The following is a 12,481-nucleotide window of genomic DNA, read 5'->3' as shown; positions in this document are numbered from 1 at the left end:
AAGAGCTCAACAAGAATATTAAAATGACCCCACCTTATCCATCTAAATTCCATTACCATATGCTACTTGCTAGCTTAAAGTTGACAAAAATTCCATTTCATCACAAGCCATACTTCTTACAAATATCAGCTCCTTGTTATCACAACCAAATTCCATTTTCACCAGCCTCACAGCCAGAACATATAGAACTCCACCAGACCATAACAAAAAAAAAAAAAAAGATGGCTGATGCAATTGTAGCTGATCTAGCTAGCGGACTAGTCTGCAAGTTAGTTGCACTTGCAACTGAAGAAGTTATTCAGGCTTGGAAGCTTCATCAAGACCTCGAGACACTACGCGAGAGACTGGAATCTATTGATGCTCTCTTGTCCGATGCTAACAACAAAAAACCAACCATGTCTGCTGTCCAAAATTGGTTCAACAAACTCGAAGCTGTTGCTCGTGTTGCTGATGTTTTCATGGATGAACTTGCATATGAGGTTACTCGACACAAGGTGGAAAAACATCATAAAGTACGAAATTTTTTCATTCCCTCTAAAAACACCTTATTATATCGTTTCAAGGTGGCTCGCAAGATCAAGTCTATTGATACTTCATTTGACAAATATTTTAAATGGGCGCTTGATCTTGGACTTCAGCCAGTAGCACATTTAGGTTCGATTGTGCAACGTAGAGAGATCCGCAGGACCCCACCTTTTGAAGATGAATCTAAAATAGTTGGAAGAGATGATGATATATCATATTTAGTTCAGACATTGTGCAAAAATCATGAGGAGGATTTACCGGTTATTGCTATAGTAGGGATGGGAGGTCAAGGAAAGACGACTCTGGCTCGGATGGTTTACAACAGAGATGTTGTCATTGATATGTTCCCGAAAAGGATGTGGATTACTGTATCAAATGATTTTGATTTCATGAAGATATTGAATGAAATGATAGTGTCACTCACATCAGTCAATTCCGTGTTGGGAAATACAGAAGGGCTCATCAAAGATCTGCAGAAGAATCTAAAGGGGGAAAAGTTTTTACTTGTACTAGATGATATCTGGAATGAAGAACCAGAGGAGTGGGATAACTTGATGAATTCTTTGATTGGAGTTCAGGGCATGAAAGGAAGCAGTATTATGGTTACCACTCGTAGCCAGGAAGTGGTTGATGCATTGAGATGTTCTCTTTCTTATCAGGTGGAAAAACTAACAGATGAAGATAGTTGGACATTGTTCAAGCAAAGAGCATTTTCACGAGGAGGAGTTTCAGAGACCGGAGCATTTGCAGCCTTGGGGAGAAGAATGGTGGAAAAGTGTGGAGGCCTTCCTTTGGCGATAAAAACACTAGGGGGTTTGCTGCACTCAAAGAAGTCTGAGGAAGAGTGGTTGCTGATCCAGAACAGTGAAATATGGAAATCAGAAGGTGTACTTTCTTCCCTGAGGTTGTCATATGATAATTTACCTTATTCATCTTTGAAGAGATGTTTTGCATATTGTTCAATTATACCAAAGGATTCTCATATCTATAAAGATGAACTTGTACATATATGGATGGCTCTAGGATTCCTTTTGCCTCCTAAAGGTAGCAATGCGCTAATGGAAGACGTAGGCAATGAATATTTCAATATTTTGCTATGGAATTCTTTGTTACAAGATGTGGAAAGGGATGATTATGGAAACATTACATATTGCAAGATGCATGATCTCGTGCATGATCTTGCACTAGATGTGTCAGCCAATTACTATGCTAATATCACACCAAGTCATGGTTTTAACCAGGTTTCAAAGGCTATATATGCAAGGCTGGAAGGGTTTAAGGCTGTTAATCAAGAAATTTCTTCGGTGTACTTCAATTCTATACAAGCACTGTACGCACAGGCTAGTGTACTCAGTGTCGTGTTACCCAACCTAAAGCAACTGAGAGTGTTGGTTTTGAACTCGCATTATAAAGAGTTGCCAAGTTCAATGGGGAATATGAAATTCCTTAAACATCTTGATATCTTAAGTTCTGTCAGATTCAAGAGCTATAAATTGCCAAATTACATCACGAAACTCTACAACTTGCAAACTTTGAGGATTTGGGCGTTAAATGAGCTTCCAGAAAAGGTCTGCAACCTTATTAACTTGAGGCATCTTGTTGTTCAGAAGAAATATGCAGAAGAGTTATCCACAAGATACATGTTTATTGGGATACAAAGATTAACATGTCTTCAAACACTGCCTCATTTTGTTGTCAGTAGAAAACGAAATTGTCTCCTTAGCCAACTGGAAGGGCTAAATCTTGGTGGTACACTTGATCTCTATGGTCTTAGTGATGTGTCAAATATGGAGGAAGCAAGTAAAGCAAAGCTTTGTGAAAAATCTAACATTCAGTGTTTACTCTTAGACTGGAGCAACAACGAAGATGAAAGGGAAGGCAAAGAATACAACGACGAGGATGTGATTGAAGGATTAAGACCTCACACATATTTGAAAGAATTGTCAGTTGTCTCCTTTAAGGGACGGAAATTTGCATCGTGGATTACAATGATGATGAACTTGGTGAAAATCACATTGAAAGATTGCAACAATTGTGATGCATTTCCACCATTGAGTCACCTTCCTAAACTGAGGGAGATTCTAATATTTGGGATGCACAATGTCAAAGTTATCGGAAGAGATTTCTGTGGAGGTCTAGCTAGCACTAGTAGTGGTTTGAGTGACAGTGGGTCTGTAAAAACAGTTGCAACAATGTATCCATCATTAACAACACTCGTTCTACAAGGTTTGTCAAACCTAGAAGAATGGCTGGAACCAAATATCTCTACTGGCGATGAAGGCCAAAATATGGTGCCAGTATTTCCAAAACTTGAGGTACTGAAAATTGAGCGTTGTTCAAAGTTGAGAATGATTCCGAATACCCTGTTTTTATTTTCTAAACTTAGGGAGTTGGTTATCACAAATCTGGACAGTAGTGAGATCCTAGAAACAATGAGCAGGAAGATTAGCTCTCTAGTGAATTTACGACTGAGGAGTATCAGGGACAGAAATGGAGGCTCTTCATCAAATGTGTACTATCTAATTGAGGAGCTCTTGAAAACCAATTCTTTGTCTCTGAAAACTCTGAACCTAGATAACTGCCCGGGCTTGAAATTTCTGACCATTGGTATAGTTCTTGAGGAACTAGAAGTGAGTGATTGCCTTAATCTAACTAGCATTAATGTAGTTGAAGGTGGCCTAAAACATCTTATTATTGGGAGATGCCCCTCTCTTTCAGAATTAGTATTTGTCCCTAGTACAAGGTCAAGACTTGAAAAAATGATATTAGGTCCCTTCTCGGAGGACCTAAACGAATTTCCCTGGCCCTCCTTCTCTTCTGTATTTTCGTTTCCTAAACTGACCTCACTGACCCTGTACGGTTGGAAGAAGGTAAGGTCAATACTTCTGGATGGGGAGCTTGATGATCGTCTCTCCTCTACGTTCCCTGCATTGACTCTGTTGTACATAAATGATTTCGAAGGAGTGAAGTCTCTTCCAGAATCACTGGCAAAGCTTCCATCTTTTGAGCGGTTACGTATTTGGAATTGTAATAATTTGAAGAGTTTGCCTGTGTTTCATGAATCACATAGCCTTCAGTACCTGAAAATATTTCAATGTACTATTCTAGAAGAAAGATGCAGGAGGGAGAGCGGGCCAGAATGGTTCAAGATACAACATATTCCTCGCATACAGATTGGGCATGAATTGATTTGGAAGCACTGAAAGCTCTCCCAGATTCTTGGATGAGAAGGCAATCAGGCAAACTACATATATTCTTTGTTAAACTAAGATGGAGATATAGTCCAGGGAGTGGCAGAGAAGTTCAGCACTAAATATATTCTAAAATTAATCTGTAAGAGTACTTTAACATACGTTCTCTTATTATCTGTAAGAATGGATCAAAAGGAATGTAATGACATGTTTTTATGATGTTCTCCTATACCTCATAAGATTTTTAGGCGACAGTTTAGTGAAAATTCAACTGTCACCGTTGCATCCCTGATTCGACAAACTATATATATGCAGCAAAAACGTAGTTTATCATCTTATACAGAAATTGATGCTTTCAGTCCTTAGATATCGAATAAACACAAGGTCTCTATCCAAAATGTATTAAAATCTGAACCATTCTGCCTCACTCCTCTTCCTACTACTCTAATCTGAACCATTGTAATTTGTCGAGACAAACTCTCCGACTTCCCACAACATCCGACAAATAACATCCCCAGAGATTAAAGCTTTGCTAGTTAATCCGGGATAGTTTTCACTTCTTTGTATTACTTTCTGCTTGAGGCTCCGGTCTCCCCCTGAATAAGTTTAGATAGCGTTTGGGACCATGTATTTCATTTGAAATGTTGGATTTCAACTGACATGATTTGAGTTGTCATTTCAGATTCTCAAGCTTATACTACTATTTGAATGTCTAAGATTTCAAATGAAATTCAAGTTCCAACATGTGTTATGTAATATTGTTCATCTCCTCCAAGAATGAGTGTAATGATAACTATCAGTTGGTCTAAGAAGTGATGAAACCAGAATAGATATACAAAATAATGCAAGGGAAAAACAGATTGTATATTTCTGAACTTCGTGACTTACAGAATGAAAAACTACTGCTATTTCTAGACGTTGAACATGCAACTTAAACACCTACAAACCCACCTAACAAACTTAAATACTCATTTGACTAAGTCATAACCCCTACAGATCATGAAGCTGACTATTATTCAAACAAAATAAACATGCTACGATTAAATTCCAACAAGAAGCCGCTCATAGCATACATTCGCAAGTTAAGGTACCCTATCATATAACTATGGCAATAAGATGTTGCAATGTCTATAAATGTCTGCAAACTATTGAACTTCTGCTAAACAAACAACACAAATGTATACTATAATTCCAAGTATGTGGCAATTGTTCAGCAACTCATATTCGATACTCAACACAAACTTTACAGAATTCAAAATACTCCTTCCGTCCCTACATGTCACTTTTGAAAAAAAAATTATTCCAAATTTCTTGTCCAACTCTCAGCAAGCAAACAATAAGATGACCCCATCCATGATTCTCAGCAAGCATCTTTGTGACCCCATCCATGTGGATGCACCTTTATTGTCTGTGACCTTTGCACCACAAAGTTGACGAAGACTCCAATATATCTCAACCAATTGTGCTTACAACCATCACCACAAACACATCTCGCTAAAGATAACATTCTAAAGAAACCAGAAAGATTTAGAACAATGGCTGATGCAATTGTAGGAGATCTTGCTGCTGGACTGATCCGAAAGCTAGTTTCACTCGCAACTAATCAAGTGATTCAGGTCTGGAAACTTCACGAAGATTTGGAGACACTGCGTCAGAGATATGAATTAATCGGTGCTCTCCTGCACGATGCTCAAACCAAGAATATAATCATGTCTAGTGCCAAAATTTGGTTCAACAAACTTGAAGATGTGGCTCAGGTAGCTGAAGCTTTTATGGATGAACTCGAGTATGAAGTTACCCGAAGAAAAGTGGAGAATCGTCATAAGGTAAGAGACTTCTTTGTTCCTTCTAAGAACACCTTATTATATCGTTCCAAAGTCGCTCATAAGATCAAGAATATTAATGCTTCCTTTGACAAGATTTGTAAATGGGCAACTGATATTGGACTTAAGCCAGTAGAGCATTTGAGATCTACTGTGCAACACAGAGAGATACGCTACACCCAACCCTTTGAAGACGAGTCATTGATTGTCGGAAGAGATGATGATATATCATTTCTAGTTAACCTGTTGTGCAACCCAAATGATGAGGGTTTACAGGTGAAGGCAATACTCGGGATGGGTGGTCAAGGCAAAACAACTCTTGCCCGCATGGTTTACAATAGAGATGCTGTGATCAAGATGTTTCCCAAGAGGATGTGGGTCACTGTATCAGATGATTTTGATTTCATGATGATTTTGAATCAAATGGTAGTGTCACTCACTTCCAGCCCTTCTGTGTTGGATAATGCGGAAGGTCTGATTAAAAATCTTCAAGAAAAGCTGAAGGGCGAAAAGTTTTTACTTGTGCTAGATGATGTGTGGAATGAGAAACCAGAAGAGTGGGACAAGTTGAGGAATTCTTTGCTTGGAGTTGGGGGTGCAAGAGGCAGCAAAATTTTTGTTACCACTCGTAAGCAGGAAGTGATTGATGCTATGCGGTGTTCTGATCCCTATCTGATCAAAAAATTAACAGAGGAAGATAGTTGGGAATTGTTTAAGCAAAGAGCATTTTTGAATGGAGGAGTTTTAGAGACTGAGGCATTTGTGGCCTTGGGTAAAACAATGGTCGAAAGATGTGGCGGTCTTCCTCTGGCAATTAAAACACTAGGGAGTTTATTGTACTCGAAGAAGACTGAAGATGAGTGGTTGCTAATCAAGAACAGTGAAATATGGAAATCAAAAGGTGTACTGTCTTCCTTGAGACTGTCATATGACAATCTACCCTACTCTTCTTTGAAGCGATGTTTTGCATATTGTTCCATTATGCCAAAGGATCATGACATTTATAAAGATGAATTGATACAAATATGGATGGCATTAGGATTCCTACCTGGGGATAGCACTGTTTTGATGGAAGACATTGGAAACGAGTACTTTGAAATTCTGTTGGGAAATTCTTTGTTTCAAGATGTAGAAAAGGAAAAGGATCAATACGGATATATTACCAAGTGCAAGATGCATGATCTTGTGCATGATCTTGCACTAGAGGTGTCAAGTAATTATTCTACTACTGTAAATCAAAGTCATGATGTTAACAAGGGATCAAAGGCTGCATATGTAAGGCTGGAAGGATTCAAAGATGTGAAACCAAGTATGTTTAAGCTACGCTTTGATACAGTACAAGCACTATATGCAGAGGCCACTATATTTAACTGTGTGTTACCCAAACTCAAGTACTTGAGAGTTTTGGTTTTAAATTCATTTTGTAATGAGGTGCCTGGTTTAATTGGGAATTTGAAATGCCTTAAGCATTTAGATATCTCTAGGACTGCATATTCAAATACTAGCTATAAACTGCCAAATCACGTTACAAGACTCTACAACTTACAGACTCTAAGAATTTCATTGGCTCATGAGCTTCCGGAAAACATCTGCCAACTTGTAAACTTGAGACATCTTGTTATTGGCGCCTATACTAAAACAAGATACATGTTTGTTGGGATTGAGAGGTTAACTTCTTTGCAAACACTGCCTCATTTCGTTGTGAAGAAAAATCAAAACTGTCTCGTTGGACAACTAGGAATGTTAAAAAATCTTAGAGGTTCGCTTAAACTCTATGGCCTTAATGAGGTGGAGAATATTGAAGATGCACGTAAAGCAAAGCTCTGTGAAAAGTCCAATGTTCGACATTTACTGTTGAAGTGGAGGAACAATGAAGATGAAAGGGAGGAAGGAGAATACAATGATGAGGCTGTGTTGGAGGGATTGGAACCTCACCTGAATCTGAAAGTATTGGAAATTGAAGACTTTATGGGAAAAAAATTTGCGTCATGGATATCAAAGATGACCAACATGGTGAGAATCGCCGTGACAGATTGCAGCAGGTGCGAAGGATTTCCACAACTGGGTCACCTTCCTAAACTGAGAGAGATATGTATAAAGAAGATGGAAAATGTCAAGGTCATCGGAAATGATTTATGTGTAGGCCTAAGTCCGGCCCAAAAAGCAGTCACATCAGTAATGTATCCGTCAGTGACAACACTCACTTTGAGGAGATTGCCAAAGCTAGAAGAATGGGTGGAAGACGTTTTGAGTAAAGGGGGTAAAGACCAAATTGTATTCCCTAAACTTGAGGAGTTGGAAATCTCAGATTGTCCAAAGTTGAGAAAGATCCTGAATAGCTGTTTTCCGTCCTTGAAAGATTTGAGTATTACAAATTCGGAGAGAATACTAGAAAGTATGTATATGCATGTTAGCTCACTCACCACTTTAAAACTGCAGAATATCAGGGACGGAGGAGGAGATTCATCATCATCATCATCATCATCATCATCATCATCTTCTTCTTCTTGTTCAAACTTGGAATCAATACTCAAAGTGCTATTGAAAAATAATTCTCTGTCTTTGACCTCATTAGACCTAGTTGACTGCAAGGGTTTACAGCATCTCACCCTTGGTGTCTCTCTTAAGATCTTGTCTGTATATGATTGCCCGAATCTAGTAAGTATTAATTTAGTTGAAGGATCAGCTGGTCTAAGATCTCTCTACTTAAGCGGGCTCCCCTCCTCTCTTCTAGATGGAATCTCCACCCAAATTCAGAGTTCCACACTTAGAGAATTAAGCTTAGGTCCCTTCTCGGATGAATTTCCATGGCCATTCTCTTCTTCATTACATTCATTCCCTAACCTAGTTTGGCTGTCTCTGCGAGGGACGGAAATGGTAAAGTCAATAGCGCTCTTTGAGCAGCTTCAGCTCTCCACCTTCCCTGCGTTGACCGAGTTATTTATATGTGATTTCGGAGGTATGAAAGATCTTGTCCTGTCAATAGCGAAGCTTCCATCTCTTGCGGACTTATCTATTCAGAATTGTAAGGATTTGGAGAGAGTGTCTCTGTTTGATGAATCTCATTGCCTCCGATTTCTACGCATAAGTGAGTGTCCAATTCTGAAAGAAAGATACAGGAAAGAGAGTGGGCCAGAATGGTTCAAGATTCAACATATTCCGATTATCAGATGGTAAACTTATCACTCTCTGTTAGTACTAACTTATCTCTGTCTCCATTTTTACTGCTTCACTGAAATTTTTAAAATTTTTAAATCAGGGATGATGAGATGTGGACTTCTGAAGAGCATCCTTTATGATCCAAAGATACTGCAGGAGTGCGGCCCTTTTCACCAGCACCGAAACTTATATATTTTTTATTTAAGAAGTACAATTATTTTATTAGAATTTTTATGTAATGTCACATGTACCTTCAATAGAATTGTTAATTTGTTTTTAGTTTTTAAAACTCAAACAATTTAATTTATAAAACAAGTTTATAAAAATTTGTCATGTTTTAGAATTCAAATAAATAAAGAGTTCATATTAATATTATTAATCAAATTCATACTAATACAAAATTTAATTCAAAAACCTGTCATTTACAAAATTGTAAGAAAATACGGGTGGTAACACTATAATGACAAAAACAAACTCTACAAAATCCGTCCTACCAACTTCTTTTGTCTTGTTTGATTTTTTGTGGTCAAATTGACCCAACTTTGATCGTTAATGAATAATTATCCTTATATGATTTCTAATAATTGAAAAATACATCTTAAAGTAGAATAAATGTAGATTCTAATAATATATTTTTTATAATTTTTTTCAATTATTTAATATATGTAAATTTCAGTCAAAATTGAGTCTATTTGTCCACAAAACGTCAAACAGGACAAAAGAATTGGGACGGAGGGAGTATTAGTTTATCGGTGGTAGTTGTTTCACAAATTACTTTAAGGCTTAATGAGTGAACGGAGAGGAAGCAGAATAGAGGTAAAATAAATATTGAGCTGCTTAGCGAAAAAAGATAAATAGAAGTTCAATAAATATTGAGCTGCTTAGCGAAAAAAGATAAATAAGTGAGCGATGTACTAATAACTGATAAGTTCCATTAACAAGTCGGCAAAAAAAAAAGAGAGAAGAAGAAGAAGACAAGTGAGCGATGTACTTACTGATCCTATGATGAGGTCGGCTACTAAGCTTTCAAATTGTTACCTATATAGACATGAATATTTGTCACTTATGCGGGGATCAGTCGGCAAATTAACGTTGGTAGCCGTCTTGCCCCAGATATTCTTCATACTTGAACATTTTGATGCTAACTAAAATATTAGCAGCTGCATTTGTATATTACTAGAAAAAACTAAGAAGTGGCGTCTATATTCATTTACTTGGACACTTGTATTTGTTCTTTTACCAGCATGAATATTTTAGATAAGAAAAGGGTTGAATTTCAGATATAAAAACTGACTTCAGTGTTAGACTGTTAGTGATTCAATTATTATCCACCATTTCATTTGTAGCTAACTGTATATGCAGGTAGACAGAGGTTGTCTAGTATAAACTCGAGCTGCACGTTGAACTGTGTTCAGATCAAACACAGGGAGATGACAATGACAATGGAAAGAGTAGTCGAAGAAAATGGCAAGACGAGAGGGGATGATGAGTACACCGAAGATGGAACAGTTGACCTCAAGGGTAATCCTGTGTTAAGATCAAACACAGGGAGATGGAGAGCAACCTCCTTCATTGTAGGTATGTCAACAAGATTCTATTGCTTCTTTTGATAATTCTGATATCATCCAATGGAACATTTACCACATTCAACTCATGTACTATTTTGTATTAAGGTGAAGAAAATAAGTTTTGGTTTGATTTTCTAATTTATTCCGTATAATGAATGATTTTGAAGGGTATGAAGCATTTGAGAGGATGGCATTTTATGGAATATCAACAAATCTAGTGCTGTATCTCACAAGAAAATTACATGAAGGCACCGTGAAGTCTTCAAACAATGTCACCAACTGGGTTGGCACTGTCTGGCTGACACCCATTCTAGGTGCCTACATCGCGGATGCTCATCTTGGCCGTTACTGGACTTTCATCGTTTCAGCCTTCATCTATCTTGGGGTATGAAAACATAAAATTGTTCGCGAGTTTCACATATATCTGTGATCTTGACTATATGTTTTGATTGCTTTGCTTGGGCTCAAATATTTGTTGTGTAACAGGGCATGTCCTTGCTGACACTAGTAGTTTCATTAAAATCTCTCCGGCCACCATCATGCGGTGACAGTATATCAGACGTGGACTGTGACAAACAAGCTTCCCCTTTTCAAGTGGGTATTTTCTACTGTGCATTGTACATAATTGCACTCGGAACTGGAGGGACAAAGCCCAACATCTCAACAATGGGTGCAGATCAGTTTGATGAATTTGAGCCAACAGAGAAAACCCAGAAGATATCATTCTTTAATTGGTGGGTCTTTAGTATCTTCTTTGGCACACTTTTTGCCAGCACCTTCCTGGTCTACATACAAGATCATGCAGGCTGGGGACTTGGATATGGTCTTCCAACAATCGGACTCTTTTTATCAATATTGGTCTTTCTAGCAGGCTCGCCTTATTATAGGCACCAACCTGCATCTGGGAGCCCATTGACCAAGATGGCTAGAGTTCTTATAGCCACTATTAGAAAATGGAAGTTGGTTGTCCCGGATGATCCAAAAGAACTACATGAGTTGAATTTGGATGAATATTCCAAACCTGGAAAGTATAGAATTGAGCACTCTCCTTTATTGAGGTCTGATTTCTTATCCCTCCAAGAAGAGGTTTATGGTCCTCTGTTTCCATTTTTACTTATTGATACGGGTGTCTTGTGCACTGAGTATGACTTTTACATATCATTTTCTTCTACACAGAATACTAGATAAAGCGGCTGTTGTGGATGGAATGAGCCCTCATTGGATGCAATGCACAGTGACTGAAGTTGAAGAAACAAAACAAATGGTAAAAATGGCGCCAATCTTATTAGTATCATTCTTACCTAGCACACTGATAGCTCAAGGACATACACTCTTCATCAAGCAAGGCACCACTCTTGTTAGAAGCATAGGTCCTCATTTCAGCATTCCCCCGGCATCTCTTGTAGCATTCATAACAATCTTTATGTTGATCACTGTTGTGATCTATGATAAATTCCTGGTTCCCACACTTCGAAGCTACACCAAAAATCCAAGAGGGATCCCAATGCTGCAAAGAATGGGAATAGGCCTAGTAATGCATGTCATCATCATGATCATTGCTTCAGTTTGTGAAAGGAAGCGATTAAACGTCATTAAAGATCATGGCATTACAAAGAAAAATCAAATTGTTCCGCTCAGCATTTTCATATTACTTCCTCAGTATGCTCTGATGGGGGTTGCTGACACATTTTGGGAAGTGGGGAGACTTGAATTCTTCTATGATCAAGCTCCAAAAAGTATGAAAAGCTTCGGCACAGCCTATTATACAACTAGCTTGAGTATTGGGAATTTTCTAAGCAGTTTTATTCTAACAGTTGTGTCTGATTTCACTAAGAGGGATGGTCACAAGGGCTGGATTTTGGACAACTTGAATGTGTCTCACTTGGACTATTTCTACGCATTTTATGCTGTTTTGAGCTTTATTAACCTCTTGTTTTTTCTTCTGGCTGCAAACTTTTTTGTTTACAACAAAGAACAAGATGATGCTACAATAGAATTGGAAAATGTCAAGAATACTTCTGATACAAATGCTTTCTTCAAAGATGTAATAATGTAGTAAGTACTTTTTCGACAAAGATAAAAATAAGAGAGACAAAGTTTTTTGTCGTCTCGGTATCAAGCATTTTTTTATATTAGGACGATAGACTTGCTCCAAAATCAATATTGACCGTCGATTTACATTTATTTTTTTCTTTTTAAATATTTTTTGGTTTAA

General features: G+C 37.8%; 3 protein-coding genes across 3 annotated transcripts; all 3 read left to right on the top strand.

Moving 5' to 3' along the window:
- Positions 1-3: 3 nt before the first annotated feature.
- Positions 4-3,935, top strand: LOC108196560 (putative disease resistance protein RGA4). The gene has a single exon (XM_017363894.2). It carries the CDS (start codon positions 24-26, stop codon positions 3,726-3,728), a length of 3,705 nt encoding a protein of 1,234 aa, XP_017219383.1. The 5' UTR covers positions 4-23; the 3' UTR covers positions 3,729-3,935.
- LOC108194873 (protein NRT1/ PTR FAMILY 5.2) lies at positions 440-12,393 on the top strand. Its single transcript, XM_064081546.1, has 5 exons — positions 440-512; positions 10,061-10,276; positions 10,434-10,651; positions 10,753-11,324; positions 11,443-12,393. Exons 2-5 carry the CDS (start codon positions 10,129-10,131, stop codon positions 12,320-12,322), a joined length of 1,818 nt encoding a protein of 605 aa, XP_063937616.1. The 5' UTR covers positions 440-512; positions 10,061-10,128; the 3' UTR covers positions 12,323-12,393.
- LOC108196429 (disease resistance protein RGA2-like) lies at positions 5,140-8,977 on the top strand. Its single transcript, XM_017363711.2, has 2 exons — positions 5,140-8,712; positions 8,799-8,977. Exons 1-2 carry the CDS (start codon positions 5,252-5,254, stop codon positions 8,836-8,838), a joined length of 3,501 nt encoding a protein of 1,166 aa, XP_017219200.1. The 5' UTR covers positions 5,140-5,251; the 3' UTR covers positions 8,839-8,977.
- Positions 12,394-12,481: the final 88 nt, after the last annotated feature.

Source organism: Daucus carota, chromosome 7 (genome assembly GCF_001625215.2).
Source record: "Daucus carota subsp. sativus chromosome 7, DH1 v3.0, whole genome shotgun sequence".
Lineage (NCBI taxonomy): Eukaryota > Viridiplantae > Streptophyta > Magnoliopsida > Apiales > Apiaceae > Daucus > Daucus carota.
Note: the sequence above shows the minus strand (reverse complement) of the source record. Positions and strands in the feature narration are given on the sequence as shown.